Below are 19696 nucleotides of genomic sequence, written 5' to 3'. Positions count from 1 at the left end.
GATTGAGGATCAAAACTGTTCGTTAGCTCCTTGTGAACCAGATCAAACCTCTTGTCCCTCTTATTATTTTTGAGAATCAAAATGCCTTTGTTCGCGGGAGTTAAATTCAAGACAATTTGATCTTGGCTCAAGTGGCACATCACTACCTAAAACTAAAACATTCTAAGGGGGGTGTATTGTATATGGAATTAGTGGAAGTTTTAAAGAAGTCTATGGAATTTAAAAGTCTAGGTGTATTCAATATTGACTTTTAAAAATCTATCAAAGTCTGGGTGTATTCAACTAGATTTAAAAATCATTATGAATTCCACCAAAGTTCAGAGGTATTCAATTAAAACTTTTTTAAAATGAATAGAAGTTCAGATGTATTCAAATATCATTCATACTTATGGAATTAATAACTCATGGATAATTGTGGACTTTGTAGTGTAAATTACACACACCAAACTCCAATATTTTTCCATCCACTAGAGCAAAGATTTGGAAAAGTCTACGATAGACTTTCTCTTTACATGTGAATAGGTTGATCCTACAATACATCATCTTTTTTTTTCTTTTTTATAATATTTTGTGTTATCAATGTTCTATTCTACCTATTCTTTCAATGTTTTTTGAATGTTAATATTTTGTTGTATTTCAATTGTAATGCTTGGAACCCTCGATAACCTAAATGTTATATACTAACTCTTGATATTAGAACCACATGATCATATATTATTATATTAGCGTACATGAATTAAACTGTGAACATCTAATGTCCTACTTTAGAATATGTGTCTTTGGTTAACGTACAAGTATGCATGTTGTTAAGTTAATATAGTTTTTTTTGTTTACTTATGTTTATGTATTTCGATCAAATATTACAACGGTATGCATCGAAATTAGATAGATGAGCACTAAATTTATAATCGGTGTCATTATGTGTTTGTCATTGCATCTTTATTTTTTTTTCCTTTTATGTAACTCTGTAAGTATTAAGAAATCTACATAAGTCATTCATATGAAATCTGTAAATTTCAGAAATCAGTTAAAGTCTGTGATTAAAAATCGATGGTTTTAAGAAATCAGTGAAAGTCTATGAACTTTTCAAAAAGTCTATAGACTTTTCAAAAAGTCAATTGATTAAAATAAGTCTGTATGAATCCAAATACAATACACCCCATAGTGTAGAATGGTACATATATTGATTAATCTTACCTACTCCTCCAAGCACCTTTCCTTTTCATTTGTATCATCTCTCTTTCTGCTCAATTCACAATAGTTTTCACGACGTACAAAAACTTTTCATTTCAATGATCTATTCAAGATTCTTTTGTTAAATAAGTTAAATGATGGTTGTTTGCTCCTATCATTGTCTGTGTTAAGCGTTGTTGGTGTTTCATTATTGGCTAGTACATTGATATCGATAATTGGTTAATACCAAGTAACTAAAAAGGGACTACTCAACATAGCAAATTAATGCTTTCTTTGTTTTAGTACATGTCCCTACATTTTCCTTCAATCGAGATATTTGTTTCGATGGTTCGTTGTCTTTTTGATATCGATAATTGGTTAATACCAAGTAACTAAAAAGGGACTACCCAGCATAGCAAATTAATGCTTTCTTTGTTTTAGTACATGTCCCTACATTCTTCTGCAATCGAGATATTTTTTTGATGGTTCGTTGTCTTTTTCATAAGTTATTCATTGTTCTCGATACATGTCATTCAGATACTTATATTACAACCAGAATAGTTAACTATGATATAAATTTTTACCAAATGAAAAATCTAGTACATCAAATGCTACGAAACATGATAAAAGTTCTAGCTTTGCAGAGGGTCACAAGTTTTGAGGCATCATTGAGGTGGGTGTGATGTTGTCATCTGTTGCTGCATTTCAATGCTTGATAATTGAAATCAAATGGGAAAGTCATTTCTGTTATGATGCTTATAAGATTGATTGAACTTTTTCTGTTTCAACTATCTGCTGGATTTACCCACAATATATGATTTGGGATCAATGCCATTGGATTTATACTAACTTATTGGCATGTCACAACTTTGGATAAGATTCATCTTTATCTTTCAAGTTTGAATACAAGTCTTTGTTAATCTTTTGCTTCAAGTTGGTTGTTTGAGCCTAATAAGCTAATGTGGTCCCTCGCGTGCATTAGAAGTCGTGTCTGGATCAAGAAGAAGAAAGAAGAAAGATCAATAATTTTCTCCATGCCCACCCCTGTCATTCATAATTGGTTAGCAAATCAAAGGAAACAATATAATGAAAGGATGGACGGTTGGTTTCGAGAAGAAATGTTTCACTTTCTCTCTTTGAAATATAAGTTATGCTTAAGCAATTCACATGAATTAGTCCAAAATCATCATCATTTGGTCAAGATATCTAATCACGTTGTCAAACGTCGGTTTAGATATGGAGAAATTCTTAGGTGCAACAACTGCACCACCTGGCACATGCGCAGCCAACCACTCTTTGACACCTGTTTTTTTTTTTTTCCCTAGCTCTTCTTCTCCCTCCCTGCCTCTTCTCTGGCGAAACCGATCCCCTCCGGTCACAGGCGGGGCTCCGGGGTCGCAGGCGAAACCGATCCCCTCCTCTCCGATTATAGGCGAAACCGATCTAGCGCGGCTCGACGGCAGCAAGTTTCTACAAGGCTATGGTGGAGGCGGCGGGGGGTCTAGGTTTGAGGCGGCAGCTGGGTAGAGGGAAAGAACCTGCTATGCTTAGCCGGAGAAGAGGCAGGGAGGAAGAAGAAGAGTGGTAGAAAAAAAAAAAAAAAAAAAACACTCAGTCTCCCTGCGACTGGACGGTCACACCGTCCACGTGGTACGGCCGTCGCATGTAAGATTTTCTCTTAGATATGAGTAGAATGGATAACTTGCAACCGAAAGTAAGTATCTTGTCGACGCTTCAAACTGAATGCCGGTAAAGTAATGATATTACATAAATTTAAAATTTATTTAATTCAGTACAAACACAAAATTCGTCGAGCTAAATGTCTCGTTTGTGTTTTAAGGTAACAAAGATCGTTAGATCGAGTAAGTCACCAAAATCAACAAGCGAAGATTTTCTAAAAGTAAAGGTCTCATATCTCTTGGATTGAAGTGTCCCAAATGACAGTCATAGGAGAAATTAACCTCACCTAATCCAAAGAAGTAAAACAATAAGAAACAAAACCCAACTTGCATCTCAGGGTACTAAAATTCCACAAAGCATATATAGAACATTTGTTCAACTCTGTTTGGTACTAGTCTTCTAGAGGTAAGAAGAAGTGTGTTCCCAAATCTCAGCTACAATGCCTTAAGCCTTGAGGATCTCATTCTCACTCCATCGTTCATTCATAGAAGGCAAAATCCAAACCACATTGATGAGTGACTACGACAAATGCAAGACCTCAAAAGACAAACCAGATCGTTTTCGTCCCCGACCAAGCATGCCTTGAGAAGCCCCTCTGCATTGACATGTTTACCTCTACCAAATACAGTCATTCCAATCAAAATGGCTTAGCTAGAGCAACAAAGGACCACTCACCAGTCCTCCAATACGATTCTAATCCAGCATTCCCTCCTCTCTCATTGATCTCAAGGGCATCAAAATGGGGTACCCTTGAATTCAATTTGATCTACCACAGTACCAGCCATCAATATAAAGCTCACATCATCTCCATTGTGTAGGCCACAAGAAAACAAGAATGTAGGATGTATGTACCTTAGAAATAACTTCAAATTTTGCAGGAAACAATTGGCTTGAAAAAATTGTGCATCACAAGTTTGATCAAGCATGCGTAATGCATTATTGTTCCGTCTGTTTTTCATCACAAAACTTCAAAAGTAGCCATAATCAATCTTTCAGCATTCGCTGTCTGCGGTGAAAAGAACACATGCATATGCAAATGCAGGCCATAAACACACAAGAAAATCCATACAGGTATGTGCATGCACTGTGCATATGTCTTTTTCCTTATCTGTTTCATGTTGGAGCTAATAGTGAATCAGAGATTCCTCTATTGCAACCAAACCCATTTTCACTAGGAGAAAATTAAGGCATTGCCTGCAAACTTTTACCATATGAAATGGAAGAGAAAATGTTTGAGAACCTGAAGTTTTCACCAGCAAAATGGTATAACACTCCATGCGTCATGTCTAGTTGAGTCTAGTACATGCTTATGAAGATCAGAAAACAGCTTCCTAATGTATCCTTGTACATACAGACATCCCCTTAAACGTAATGTTGTTACTTTTCGGTCTAGTTTGATCTTCGATTATATAGGAGAAACATGTAGAAATATACCTTGTTGTGTCGGCAGTGTTGGTGTGGACCTATGTATGAGATATCCAGCAGTACTGTATAGTGATTTCAGCAATCTTAGTGGCCCCAGAACAGTAAATAGAGCTACTGAATTTGTTCTGTTTACTGTTTAGATTTAAACAGGATTAGAAGCTGCATGGTAGTATTTGTATCCAGCAGTCCTATATACTCAGATTAAATAACGCTTTCTTGTACGTACTCGTAATATTTTCTGTCCAAAACATCCTAGTATAATAGAAGCATCCCAGATTGTTTACTGCTTGGTTTTTTTTTTTTTAAAATTGATGCTGAACAGCAGTACGTACATGAGCAAAGAAAGAAACCAAGTTCAATGTTACTGTGGCCTAATTATGCCGGAAAAGCCACGTTTTTACAGCTACAGCTAGTAGTGTCAACTATGGACATGAAAAAAGAAGAACAAAGCATGGAAATTCCGGCGATCCGTCACCTGGAACATTATGAGAAGCACAAATTCATAGTTATACAAAGTGAAGAACTTCTCACTACGCAGTTAGAGTCACTATGCAATTAGCCTCTGGTTTTTTGGCCATGGAGCTTCACTATCTTACTTTGGTTGTCAATTAGTTTGTACTTTGTACCCCCTATATCATACTGAAATCCACTGGTGAAAGAAAAAAAAAAACCGACTGCCTCGTTATTTTCCACCATTTCTAAATCTAATAGTAGTTGAGCACGACTGGTCACGAATGCGACCAACCACCTTAGTTGGACTGTTGTTTTACTTCTGCCATTTTAGGGTAAAACAAATATCAAAGTTCACAAAAGCAGGACGACTTGATCATTACAGAAACAGTACATCCACCTTGGATGGATATATGTGACCAAGTTTCTCATGTCAAACAGTACTGAGGTCATTAGACAAAGAAAAAGTTACAATATACGCCAATATTTGATGAGAAAGAATTTGTGGTGAACTGATTAGTAGGTTAGATGTGTCCAATTGAAAAGAAAGAGAACCCTAGGAATAACCAAGTATATGAACAAAGAGTTTTATTCCAATACGATATATGAACCACCAGTAAAGATACCGAAGAACTTTGAGTGAGTGACCAGAAAAGAATATCAATTCTGAGGTCGAAGATGAAAGCAACTGGCAGAAATTTTATATACAGAACCGAAAGAATGAATTACAATGTCATTTCTTATTTTCCGCTTTTTATTTTATTTTTCTTGAAGAATGAAATTTACAAAGTTATATAGCACGAAAAGAACCTGTCCACACAGATAATTTCCTATTTTGAATTTCCATTTACAACATTTACATGAGAATTAGAAGGGAGGTACCAGGCATTTGCCACAGCAGCACTACGCCAAACCAAAGATTTATATCACTTGTATCAATTAGTCGGTAGCATTTTTCATTCTTGAAAAAAGACAACCTGAAACTTCATCAATTAAATTTCGTACTCAAATTTGGCTGAGCTCTCTTTACCACATCTAGAAAATAAGGGCAGATCTCATTACTCCAGTACGACTTGAGAACTGGAAACGGTCCATCATCCTGCAGCAAAAAACTTGTCTGTGTCAGTCGGGTTTCAATTATCCAACAGATGAAGTTATGCAGCACATGTTAATTCCATCAGATTCCATTGATTGCAATACTAGTATCAATGAGTACTGAAACAAAGTTTAGGGTTTAGCGATCATTGTTATACTTGCACACAAGAGAACTACAATGCACTTCAAAACAAAACAACTTTTAATATGAAAACAAGATTCATCGATATATTTATTTAACCAGATCAGCATACGATAAAGGAAAGAAAATCCAACAGTCTTAAACACCTACATTATGTCTAAAAACACTATGCAGGTGAACCACTACTGCGTGGAAAATGGAAAGAGTCTGAAAAGTGTTGTTAAGAGGGCCTAGAGATTAAGTCATACAGTTTAGAAAGTAGTCAGTATGATTTGAATGTATTCCCGAAAAGGACTAAATGATTACGCCACCTTCGCAAATGCAATAAGATAAAACTTCAACTCCATCACAAACTATTAAAGAAAAGGAAATTTTACATGTAGGTGAACAAGGAGTTCATGTTGTGAAATATTCTCACCTTCCTCCGAGAAGTCAAATACACCACCAAGCATGTCATCATCGTCACCATCTTCCTCACATTTCTCCCTGTCACAGGGGCTGTTGGTGCTGTCCACATCAGTTACAACTTCAGTTGATTCAGGGAAGTTGCTCAAAGGTGATGCTTTACAATACCCCTCTTGGAAAAACTGCTCAAAATCCAGTGAGTCATGTACTGGTCCCTCATCATGGACGTTCATACTCAGATCAGACCGATTAGAACTTACATTTGAACTTTCACTGGCCTCACCACTGTTCACTGACTGAACCTCTTTTGCAATAGTTCTATCAGCAGCAAGGGAACCACCAGTTAAAGTGGATAGACTCTTTGAAAAATTACTATCCTCAACCAGAGAAACACCTGATGTAGGTTGTTCTGAAGGTATTGTAACAACATTATTCTTCATGGAGCTTTGATTCAGTAGAGGTGACGCCAAAAAAGATCTCCCTCTTCTTTCCCCATAATTTCCATTCCCAGATTGGAGAATGGATGGATAAGAACCACCTAAATAAAAGGAAGATAAAAATGGTCTATTAGAAAGCCTGCTCTCAACCCAGCAAACAATATATCACAGTATCAACAATTATCTTACCAGTGTCTGGGTTGCCAGATGATGCCAACTTGTCACCAGAAATACCAGCATTTTCAAGAAACTTTTCTTTAGCTTCAGGAGAATCAGAAGACGAACTCGAGCATCCTCTTCCAATAAGATCCCTGAAAAAGATAGCCAACAGAATTAAGTGCGGGGTCTAGATCTAGTTTTCAGGGAAGTGATCCAAAGCAATAGAACCACCGGTTATAAAGCATGTGAAAAATGTGAAGATGGATGTTGTCAGGATATCTAACAAGCCAAAAGGCTGGAAGAATGTAACACCCAGACAACAAGCGCCTACGTTTCTACCTGAACAAGACATGAAATACCAACAACTACTTTACTACATCTACACTTTAGCTTTGCATAAACAAGAACTGACAAGTTTTGGAAATATAACACATGTTAGACCCTGGTCATATTCACTCCATCTCCCAAATTTTGAAAGTTAACACCAGGAGGAAGTGTTTTATTAGATACAATCACTTTTGATCTCTCTCATTTGCAACACATACCTCTCCCTTTTCTCTTACATGCATTCGTATTTATCACATGAATTATAACAAGACAAGAAGAACAATCATACACCAGCAAAATTACCTGTCACTCCAATTGGGCTGCACTCTATGGAATTGATCAGAAACAGGTAGCAAATTCTTCCGCCTAACTTCGACCTCGTGAACAGGAAACTTCTCTATTTCAATCTCTCCTCCAGTAAGATCTTTAGTACCATTTTGTTCAATGGCTCCCGAGGTACTCATTGTATAGAAATATATCTATTAGACAAATAAAGGGATCACAAACATAATTGAAGATGTCAACAAGAAAGGAATCTCACTTTTAAAACATAAGATACCTTAGACTTTTGCCAGATTGGAATCCTTCCAGAGTTGATTTGAACCTCAGCATTGGCAAGGTACAAGTGAGAACACTCAAGTGGTTTCACCGACTCCTTATCCCCAATACCATTAACATCACAATCAAAAGTATCCATGACTGTCTCCTCATCTACTCGTCTCCCAAGTTTTATCCCCGAAATGCATTCCTCTCTTTCAGGCCAATCAGTTCTTCGGCAAACATCCCACCACTGCAGAGGTTCAACTTTCACTCGCAACTCCTCATCCTGTATTTGTACTGAATGACCTGGCACTGTTCTTGATGTAGCTTCACCAGGCTCTACCCCAACTCTTGGCAGTAGTTTAAATTGAACTGCGTGACCAGAAGGAGTGTAAACCAATAGGTGCTCCAGAGCAGTTACCTTTAAATGAGAAGTTTGCAGATCATGAGCAACACAATTATGAAATACAGCTGTAACAGCACCAGATGGAATGGAAGCTTTTCCGGCTGCAGAAGATGCAGCATTACTGACTGTGTTGATCCAACCAGAGTTATCTTTTATTCTGCTAACCACAGAAAGGGTAACGGGTGGTGGTGGTGGAGAAAATAGTTGCTGGTTTGTCATGAAATAAGGAGTGAACCACCATGGTACAGACGGAACTGGCAAATGACTAGGCCCATCAACATGAGAACTCTGCTTGTGAGTAGTATCACCACCAAAGGGGGAAAGAGTAAAAATATGGCATGTTCCCCTTGATGAAACAATTGCAATCCATTGACTGTATTGACTGAAACATATGTCTTGGATCACCTGTATCATTATAACAACAACAAAAAAGAAACCCCATCTCAATACAAGAGCATAATAATGAGTAGATACATTTAGACATTTAAAGATTCAAACATACAGCTGTTGTCATGCCACGATGGAGCTTGTAAAGGTGCACATGAGAGGAATTCAAGTCATAGCTCTGGGTGCCAGATCCACTACGTGATGGCATTATCCGAAAAATGTTAATATTGTTTCCATATATCGAGGCAGTCACAAGGAGAGTCCCACTGGGGTCAAAACATAGAGCAGAAATGGGACTAGTATGTGCCCTAAACTGTGAAACAATCGCCCTGGAAACAATGTCTTTTACAACAACCTGCAATAACACACTTTATAAGTAAAAGTGTTTCAATATCATAATAACAAAAACATAGAGGCACTGCAAAAATCAACCACACCCTCTGCTTATCATAGTTCAGGCTCTCCCAAACTGTTGGGCAATTGTAAGTACGTTGAAGATCCTTATTCTCATGTGGGTAAGCTCAACTCAAACAGATGGAAAAATCTTCTTTTACTTCATATGCTGTGAAATAATAATGGCTTCCAGTGTAAGATTAAAACAAAATTATAAGCCACAAAGAAAACTCACCATTCCAGCAATATCTGTTTCTGTTGAATGTGATCCAACCCTCCCAACTTTCCAGATAGAATTTGATGACACTGGAGAGCTGGAACCATCGGGTTGATAGTACTTAGACAAAGTTTTGTAACCCATGTCTCCCAGATTTAGTAACCCAGCAGCTAACTGCTTACTAGATTCCATGGCATACCGAGCCACTAGATTTCCACCACTTGGTGAAGTTGATGGACTGACGCCTGGAGGTGTAAGACTTTGCGGGCTTAGTCGGCTAGTATTCGATAATAAAGGGTTGTTGGAGGCATAAGCCAACCACCTAGGACCAACAGCCATGGGACCATATCCAATATTAACCCCAACATGTCCTTGGACTCCCAACTGGGGGACAGGATAAGTAAGAACACTGAATTTGTTCTCTAGAGTGACAGCGTCAAAGCAGTATATCTGCCAGCACAATATTAAAAACAAACATAAGCCAGGTTTGAATATTTCATTTCATTATCTATACGACCAAAATTGAAAACAGAATTGAATAAAAAATAAAGAAAAGAAACGAAAAGCAATGAATAACTGAATGCATGTAAACTAAATATTAATGAATGCTTGGGATAAGCTAATGCTTACTTGAGAGGCAAGACCAACAGCCACTATCAGAGGACTGCATCGAACCATATACACAGTCGAGCGGAATCTCAGAACATGAACATAACTGTGAGAACTTAGTGAATAAAACCGAACAACTCTAGGAGACATAGCAGAGTTGCTTGTTTGAGGCTCGGAATAACCATTTACCAAACCGTCTCTTCCATTTTGTGTCATACCAGAGTTCTTAGACTCTTCACATGCAACAACCATGAGTAATGGATGGGAAGATCTGAATCCTTCAGGACCCTGAGAGATTCTAGGCATGGGCTGGAACTGTAAAAATGTGACCGGATCATCACGTTTTGATACAAGCTCACTAACATCAGAGGCATCTTCAACATCAAGGACTTGAAAGCCATTGACATAACCAAGTAACAGAACATGTTTGAAGGAAGATGGACCAAGTTCTACTCTGTCAAAACATGCCCACAACACCTGTTTTCCCGAAATAATAATCATTTCACTACATCAAATGTAATAAAAGATAATCTGGCAAGATATAATCTGAAAATAAAAATCGAAAGCATCAAATCAAATTGCATTTGATAAAGGTTTTACTTGTGTTATTCACGAATTGAAAGAAAACAAAGCACTCAGGTAAAGGAAATGCCGAAAGGGTGTATCATGTTTATACAATGTTTTGAACTAAGTTCAGGAAGCTCTTCTACTTCAGCCTGTGACTCACCAATTCAGAACTAACTAGAGCTCACATTCAATAACACACCTGCTGTTTAAACTTTAGACATCACTCACAGAAAACTACTTGACATCCACACAATTTACAAGTTCCAAAATTCACTTTTTGTTGTATATTTCTAATATTATCCAGATTCTCTTAAACTTCCTGCTATGCCTAAATGGTAATGAACATTAATCAAATGAATCTTCCATGGCAGAACACCAAACACTTAGACAGGGGCACTCATAAGTGCATACATCCATCCACCAGTAACAGATTATTAACTACATCACCAAATGTACAATAGTCAATAGAGTGTCATAAAATAATATGATTTTCTCGTTAAATATTCTCAAACTTCACATTTAATCTGTACGCGCCTTATTCTAAATAAGTTATGTTTCAACTATTATCTCGTTAAATGATAAGATTCCAATCCACTATATCAAATATTTCCTACTTGAGTCCCTTATCAAGAAATAACCCCACACAGCCAACTCCACGTGAAGCAAAACAATTAAATCCTCCATTCGCTGCACTATTCTTCGCAACAGCAAAATAAGAACAAACAACTTCGATATAACCAGCAAAATTCGAAACGAAATCCACAATTTCATCACATTCATCATATTTTTTCTGAAATTTTCTCAGTGAGCTAATCACGCTCAAACTCTTTTTCCACTCTCTTTTCCTCATAATCTTCAATTCTCATCAAATTTGACTCAAGCAAACCAATGAAACTTCATTTCTAATACCTTACTCCTCTCAATTTCAATTTTCTGCGAAACCTAACACAAATTCCTCAAGATCAATTCCATAGCCCCCTCAGCTTCAACTCCGAAACTCCAAAACAAAATCAAAGAAGAAACAAACACAGAGATAAGATATCGGACCTGGTCTCGGGAATCGTGCGGGTCAGCGGAGATGGAAGCGGCGACGGAGGCGCTGGCCGACCGGACGCCGGAGGAGGCGGTCTTAATGCAAGAGGAGATGAATTTCAGAGAAGTAGGAAGGAACCGATTACTATTATTATTATTTCCGTTGTTCGTCTGGACTTTGGTGCTGTTGTTGCCGTTGTATAGGCTCTTCTTCATACTATAATACTCCGACGAAGCACGCAGAGAATGTAAACCGCCGCCGACCGCCGCCGCGGAGGTGGAAGAGTTGTTGTCACCGGGACGAGTAGAAGCACCAGCGGTGGTGGACCCCACCTCCGACGGGGAGTGGCCGGCTCGCGACGATCGGAAATAGCATAAGAGAGGTGGTTGACGTCGGAGGAGAGCGAAACGGTGTCGTACTGATCAAGGCGGTGGTGGCGAGAGGTGGTTGGGGTTTTTTTTTTTTTTGTTTTGAGAGAGAGAGAGAGAGGAGTTTTGATTGACCTTGAAGGCGGAGACGGTTCGTTTCAATTGGAGAAATGTCTCTCGCTTTTCTTTCTTTTCTTCTCTTTCTGTGTGCCTGGTGTTAATTGTTCTGTAAGCTTGTTTGGTGTATTGACGTAACTACCCCGGTTGTTGTGGATAATTTCGTTCCGGCCCGTAGGGAGGAGTTATTGTAGACGAAAATGACTGCCCCACTAATCAGCTGGTTTGCGATTAATGATAAGTGATCATGATTAATTATTATGTTCATGCCTAAAATAAACCTGGAGTACAATAATTCTGGGCAGAATTTACTGAAAGGGTATAAACTATGAACGAATATTCTGATTTGTTATCTTGCATTTTCGTCCTCAATTTTATATTTTGTTATAATTATGGTTCCATTCGATCATTCTGTATTCATAGGCGAAAATAGAATAGAATCTTAAAGATGTACGAGACAAGAGACAAAAATAGATTAACATCTGGAGATATACAAAACAAGAGATCAAACAAAGGAAACTAATGATTCTTGGGGCATGTGAATGACTTATTTTTGGTAATTTCATATGCAAACCATTTTCTTAATACGTGATAATTGCCTATCTTTTATGTCCTTGTGAGTATTGATCTCAACGGGTGACATTGTTATGAACATTTAAAAGGTAATACTTCTAGACTGAAAGACGGCTAATTACTGTAGATGTGGTTATATTGAAAAATTGACAGTCTTTTGACAAATCTGAAACTCAAAAGAAGCCACACAATATACACAGTGAAAAGAATCTTAAAGATAATATAATTTCAATATGTATCTTAATTTTAGAGACTTTTTTCCGTTGTCAAACATTTCTCTCTCCTTGATTAGATTCAAGATAACATTAAAATGACAATCATATATTCTCGACTATTTCTCATTTTTGCCTCTTCTAGACTACACGATTTTTATTTTCTGCTTGAATCTCTAATCCTATAATTTGAGTATATGACTAAAATACGGACCAGTCTAAACCTAGAGGCTAAAGAGAGTTGTGTAGGTATACACGGCCTTTGAGACGAGGTCTAATCCAAGTTCCCATCTTTCATATCATCCCATATGCTCCACATCGCTAGAGTGCAAGAGTTAGCCACGCGGGGCTAAATTGGTCATTTTCACTATGAAATGATGGAGGTAACCACGGGGTCAGACAGTAATTAATGAAATACATGGGGGGAGCCAAACGATATTGTTAGGAAGTAGCGGGGTGGGATTTGATGTTACGAGCGTAACGTAAGGAATAAAAGAAAATGAAAAATTCAAAAATAGAGGGAACATCGGTTACTTTACGACAAGGAAGGAGAATATCTTAAGCTAGATGCGGCAGTACCGCAACTACGTTTTGTCGTTTTTATTCGTTTTTTTTTTTTTTTTTTCTTAAAAGGATGATGATGTTGTTATTTTGCTGTCATCGTATAACAGAGTGTTTGAACAAGGTGAAGCAAAAGTACAGGAAGACACTTGACGTATCACATATTCACATTGACATTTTTTCTGAATTATTGGCCTGATATTCTCATCAGTTTCGTAAATTCATAATATGAAGTTATTTATATCTTTGTGGGTGAGTTGTGGTCTGGTTGGTTAAGGTATTTAACTAACAACTTTAATGTCATAAGTTCAAACATCATTAACATATGTAGAGTGTGTGAGTTATTTAATAAAAAAATAACAAATAAAATCAAAAATAATACGAGGTTATGAACCGTTATTTCTTCTTCTATGGTCATGCAAATTAAAAAAAATCAACTAAAAATCATCTATTTATCTAATTGATGAATTAAGTATCTTCCAAATCCGTTGATTGGTTTGTTATTAAGATCTTTGATCAAATCGTGATTTGAAACATCTCTAACAACTTCTCTATAATTTCTCTGTCATAATGTAAAGAAAAAAAAATCAAAATCTTCATTCTCTACATATTTCATAATTCTTTCTTAAATAATTCCCTACAATTTCAGAGATCGCGAGCTGCTCTTTATAGGCAGATGATTCGAATTATGAGTAAATGTTTTTATCATTCATGATATCGGTTCAGGCATATTTGTGAGGACTCTGTTGCGTTGTGAATGGGATCCATCATGCTAGTTAAATGGTTCATTCAGAATTTCAAACTCAGGCAAAAGGTGCTCATATGGGCTTTATGGCATTCTGAACAGTGAGCATTACCAACATGCTAAGGACAAGCCCAAAATCACAAGAGTGATTGTTTGAAGAACATATGCCATAAACGATGCTAAGTCTGAAATTTTATCTACCAAACAGTGATATTACAACATGTCTGAGCTAGAACACCATAAGCTAGCATTTGGTTTGTACACTGGAAATGTAAAAACAGAGTCATCTTACAATACATTGGATTCGAAACAAGTTCATCCTGGCTCTCTAGATGTTCATGGCAGTAGAAAGAAGTTTCCGCTGCCGTCAGCAGACACATAGAAATAGTGTTGCTTAATATCTCTCACATTGCTCAATTTACAACACCACCAAAGATAAAGTCACAGTTTCAGAGAAAAAGAGTGCTTGCCAATACCATGAAGAACAGAGTAAAACCGACTCAGATCACCACGGGATTTGCAAGCACACCAGAAAACTGCACAATGACAACTTACAACAATCACAGGTGCTTGGAAAATTTCATCAATCCATTTTTAAGCCTCAAAAGCAATCTGCTTGTGTCGGTGGAGATCACTCAGATACTTTGTTGAGTTATACTCTTGTGCATCCATCAGTTCTTCCGAGTATGTTCTCAGCAGGGACCTCCTTTTTGTTTCTCTTGCACACTTGGAGACATACTCGTCACCTCTTAGCAGTACCACGACCTGCACCCGATAAAAGAACGTAAATAAATCAGCCATTTGATACCATGCCTGTTTTAAGCATGTGTAGGGGAGTGAGGGCAGATTATGAGGCTGCACATCACGAGAACAATGAAAGGGATAGCCTATATGCCATAGGAATAACCCAGAAAACAGAAACAGCCTAAGATTTTAAGATACACCCAGAAGACCTACAATTTTAGATTTTCTTCGACTCATTTAACTAGAAAAAGGATATAGTTTGTATTTAAATTGTAACAGAAGATAACAGATTAAAGACTTGCATTAGGCTTCAAGTGTAGGAAGACAGATGGGAGATGAAGAAATGCATGATTATGACGGTGAACTAAAGTGCATAAAAACAAAGCCCAACTGTAGGGGAGATATACGTAATGCATCTCGACTTGTTTGTGTTAGGTTCCTACAACACTACTTGCCTGACTCATGCGAGGACGTAGAATAGGAGACGGCTCTGTGCATAAAGATGCAGTCAAAATCATATGATCCATCTCTGTGCTGTCATAATTGTCACGAATAGAAGGATCAACGAGCTCCTTGACGTCATTTCTATTAAGCAAGGGCTTTGCCTACAACAATGAAATCAGGCAGCTAAGAATATATATGCATTGACAACGGGATGGTAGGATCAAATTATGCAGAACTCACCCAAATTACAAGGCTTTGCTGAAGATGATCCAAAGCTGGACGCCCAGTTATAAGCTCCAAGAGTAGGACTCCGAAAGAATAAACATCAGTCTTTTCATCTACAATCCCATGCATGAAATATTCAGGAGCAAAATACCTGCCATTCAAGGTTACGTGATTGAGAAAATTAACTATTGCGCGCTAACTGTAAAAGAATAGCCGTTTTCTTACTGACCCAAATGTGCCCTCAAACTTAGAGACGTTATGATGAGTCCATTGTTTTGGTAGCCACTTTGCAAGCCCAAAGTCACATATCTGGAATAGTAAAAGATGAATATACAAAGTTCTATAGCACATCATGTTTGGAACTAAGGTAAACCAATTGAAAAGGAGAGCTAAATTATGTTTATATTCAAGGTATAATAAACGTTTGATAACTGAATGAAACTAATGAGTAACAACAACACTGGAGCCTCAATCATTTTAGTATTTGACATTAGCTAAAATTTTCTTCAGCTTCAATTTTCAACCTGTATCACTCTGAGGAAACTTTTGAAAGTGTATCCTTGAGTTTAGATCCTTGTTTATTCTAAGGACAAACATTGAGATTTTTAAAAGAAAGTGATCTGACTGAAAATTTCCTATGTTCTGGGAGGGTTCTGTATGGTAAAGATCTTTATTCTTGTTAAAGTATTATAGTTGATTCTGAAATGATAACAATCACACATACCTAGAGCATTTAAAGGAACACAAATATTAAAGTTGTTTCAGATATCAACTGCACATTCTAGTCATAACTTAACAAAATTTGCATATTTGCATAGACCGGAAAGAGATACAGCGAGTCAGTTCCTATATATTAATGTATATAAGTTTATTGGTCAAAGTATTGCAAAGTTTAGGCAGCAATAATTAGCCAATATTCTTATCAATTTGTGAACTCACAACATCACCAGGAAATAACAACAAAAAAAAAAATGGCAGTACTTCAAAGTTTGATTAAACTTGGGCATTCAAATTTGCAAATACCTGTGGCACAAAATCCTCTGTAAGTAGAATATTATCAGCCTTGATATCTCTATGGATGATTCGCCTCTGACAACTATCATGAAGATACAGCAGACCATCCGCTGCCCCTAAAGCAATTTTATACCTTTTACTCCATTCAAGAATATCATTCTTTGGACCTGGAGTATGAAAATAAACAAGAAACTCATAAATTAATAGGCGGTATAATTCAACAACAGCAGCATACAGTTTATGAGCATACCATGAAGGAGAGATCCTAAACTCCCAAGCGATGATAATTGAAAAACAAGGTGCATTCCTTTTTCAACGCAACAGCCAACTAGCTTAGCAGTATTAGGATGATCTACATGAGCTATAATTCCAAGTTCAGATAGAAAGCCTGCAGTTTTCTCATCGGATGTTCCATTAGTCAGGCGCTTTACTGCTACTAGTTGCCCATCCTTTAAAGTCCCCTTATATACTTCGGAATAGCCACCCTTTCCAATTATATTTTCTGCAAACAATGCCATTATTCAGAAGACATAACATTAAATCTTAGAAGCATCCATATAGAATAGATATTGCATCCTTATAGTGTATGTTCCACTGTGAAACTGATCAAATGAGTGTACCCAGTGTGTAATAGCTCTAAACATCTGAAGGGAAGTTATGTACCACTGCTGAAATTATTGGTGGCGGTTTGGAGTGCAGAGAAGGAAAAACTCCTTAATGGAGACTTGAAGTTGTAGATATTATTCAATACTGAATTGTCTTTTGAACTGTTGCTCCTTCTTTTTATTGACATCTTCGGTACACCAAGAGGGAAGGAAGTAAAGTGCTGCTTGATTGATCTTTTCTTCCATAACTTAAAGAAGTTACGCCACTGAGATTGTGGCTTTGAATCTGGACAAGGAGCTTCTGGTTCCTGTTTGTTGTCTTCAGAAACGCTAGTGTCAGGTTCAAAGCTTTCCAGGCAAGCTTCCAAAACTCCTCTAGGAGATTGGCCATCAAGTTTCTCCTTTTCTATATCCCGATATCTCAAATCTACTAAAAGAAGAACAAGAACTATAAGTCTATAACCCCTAGATACAAAACACACATACACACAAAGGAGGAGGAAGCAAAGCTACCTTGTGCCGAAACAGAATGACGTAGACAACCTCTTCTTTTAGGTTGAACCTCTTCTATCTTGACCACATAAACCTCATTAGGATCATTCACTTCTATCTTTTCACTGTTCTTATCAGGCCCCCTGAATAGAATTCATCCAAAAAGTGTTGGTCATTGGTTAACAAACTCAAAACAACCACAGTAAAATGCACAAAGTGAAAGAAACCAACCATCTGGTCTGCAATAGAAACCATCTAGATCCTATATAATTCATAATCCACACTCAAAATTTATCCAACATCCGTATTCAAAAAGACCAGGAAATCAAATCTTGGTGAAAACTTCCCTAAGGAACCCGAAAGTGATAGGCTTTAGATCATTACCATACTCAAAATTGTTATGCAACTATAAGGGACAGATCATGTTAAAAGTAGAACATTAAACACAGAAGAATTAGCAAAAAGTTTACTAACATCTACAGCAAGTACTCAAGAGGCCCCAAAAGGGTAAAGCTTTAGATCATTACCAAAGTAACTCAAGCTTTTCTAGGACATGACTAAACTCCCAAATCCAAATTGGGACAAAACCAAGAAGCTCAAGCTCAATCTAGAACCTTATAAATTACACAAAATTTCAAATTGAAATAACAAAACATACCCAAATGAGAGAAGATGAAGAAGAAAACTTGCATACCATAAACAATAAGGTCCCTGCGCTTCTCCATTATCCATTAACAAAGAGCCACTTTTAACAGACCCAAAACCAATTTTCAGAAACAGTGATTCAAACAATGCCCTGTTAATTGTATCCAACTATTCTGAGCTCCAACATCTCATAGTTTTGATAGATAGAGAAACTCTGTGGAAAGCTAAAAATGATAAAGGGTTCTCATTAATATGGTTGTTTACGTTTTTGTGAACACACTCTAGAGAGAAGAGAGTCGGCTGAACATGGGTCCGATGGAGTCGCTGTTGGGAGTCACTGGGTTACTGACAAGTGTTGAAAGCTCTACAGCGACTTGTGCTCTCGAACCTTAAAACCGAGTGAGAGAAAGTTTCAGAGGGAAAGTGGGGGGACGTTGGTCGTAGTTGAATCAAATTTAAGTTCCCCAAGACAAGGGTGTTTTCAGCAAATTCTATATCTCTTTAGGCCTTGCTCTGTATATTATCTCCAATTTTGAAGACGTTGAGATGTCAAATCCTTTCAGTTTTGGCCTTCTTCGGTAGTGAATCATCTATAATATTTGATATTTCAGTTGCTAATTTCGTTTTAATGTATCTAACCATATGTTTTTCTTAAGTTGATGATAAACTAATTTTTGCCTTTAATTATTATATCTGATGAATAAAAATGTATTTGTGTAATACATATCTTAGATGAAGTCGGTTTGAGTTATTCGTTGCTATAACAATATGTGACAATCATGTTTCAGAATAATTTTTTTTTTTGTATAATTAAATTACAGAACATAACAAAAGTCAAAAGAGGCGAGATCGGGGCTTTTAACAAAAGATGAAGGTGCGGTTACGATTTCTTACTTACTTCATTGATGGACTTAATTGATCATATTTTAGACAAAAAAAATTAATCATTATAATCTCACATTATCTCGTTTTGACTTTACGATGAATGAAAGTTGTATTTTGCGAAAACTAACAACTAAGAGGAACACAGAGTAAATAGATAAGACCACAAGGGTGCGGCTCGCAATTTCAAGCACCCTTGGAAGACAATATAGACACCATCCCCAATGTGAGAGACTGTTTTAGACCCAACCCCTACAAGATTAAGGGAAACGAATGTTGTTTTGTCCCATTGTAACCCTACTCGGACATTACCACCCACCAACTCCGAACATAAAACCCATTTATAACAGCAGGTCCCTGCAATACTTTGTATGATAGAACACTTCGTGAACTACACGAAATTCTAATAATCCTGCCGACGATGTGTCTTGTCTTGCAATCTTGAGCTTGATTACTTCATTACTTGCCAAAACAAGAGCTTACTGTAATCCTTCTTTGGTGACAAGTTAACACAAAGCCAGAAGACATTTTGCTACCGCATTTGCTTCATTTCTCATCTGTCTAGATTCTTGAGTGTCAAAGTATACATGCCTAGTAGTATTGGCTTTATAAGTTTTCCAAAAC

At 37.1% G+C, this 19696-nt stretch overlaps 2 protein-coding genes across 2 annotated transcripts; both read right to left on the bottom strand.

Moving 5' to 3' along the window:
• Nucleotides 1-5402: 5402 nt before the first annotated feature.
• LOC101308786 lies at nucleotides 5403-11660 on the bottom strand. Its single transcript, XM_004304989.1, has 10 exons — nucleotides 11460-11660; nucleotides 9867-10322; nucleotides 9255-9686; nucleotides 8742-8981; nucleotides 7853-8644; nucleotides 7597-7772; nucleotides 6997-7118; nucleotides 6631-6908; nucleotides 6384-6552; nucleotides 5403-5827 (listed from the first exon to the last, which is right to left on the bottom strand). The coding sequence occupies exons 1-10, from the start codon at nucleotides 11658-11660 to the stop codon at nucleotides 5823-5825; spliced, it is 2871 nt and encodes a 956-aa protein (XP_004305037.1). The 3' UTR covers nucleotides 5403-5822.
• Nucleotides 11661-14383: 2723 nt separating this feature from the next.
• LOC101308101 (receptor-like cytosolic serine/threonine-protein kinase RBK2-like) lies at nucleotides 14384-18448 on the bottom strand. The gene is made up of 9 exons (XM_004302420.1): nucleotides 18240-18448; nucleotides 17567-17688; nucleotides 17112-17483; nucleotides 16699-16950; nucleotides 16458-16615; nucleotides 15664-15743; nucleotides 15450-15585; nucleotides 15221-15370; nucleotides 14384-14786 (listed from the first exon to the last, which is right to left on the bottom strand). The coding sequence occupies exons 1-9, from the start codon at nucleotides 18275-18277 to the stop codon at nucleotides 14616-14618; spliced, it is 1479 nt and encodes a 492-aa protein (XP_004302468.1). The 5' UTR covers nucleotides 18278-18448; the 3' UTR covers nucleotides 14384-14615.
• Between the last annotated feature and the right edge of the window lie 1248 nt (nucleotides 18449-19696).

Source organism: Fragaria vesca, linkage group LG6 (assembly GCF_000184155.1).
Source record: "Fragaria vesca subsp. vesca linkage group LG6, FraVesHawaii_1.0, whole genome shotgun sequence".
In the NCBI taxonomy this organism is placed as follows: domain Eukaryota; kingdom Viridiplantae; phylum Streptophyta; class Magnoliopsida; order Rosales; family Rosaceae; genus Fragaria; species Fragaria vesca.
The sequence above is the reverse complement of the archived record's forward strand: the minus strand, read 5'-3'. Positions and strand labels throughout refer to the sequence as shown.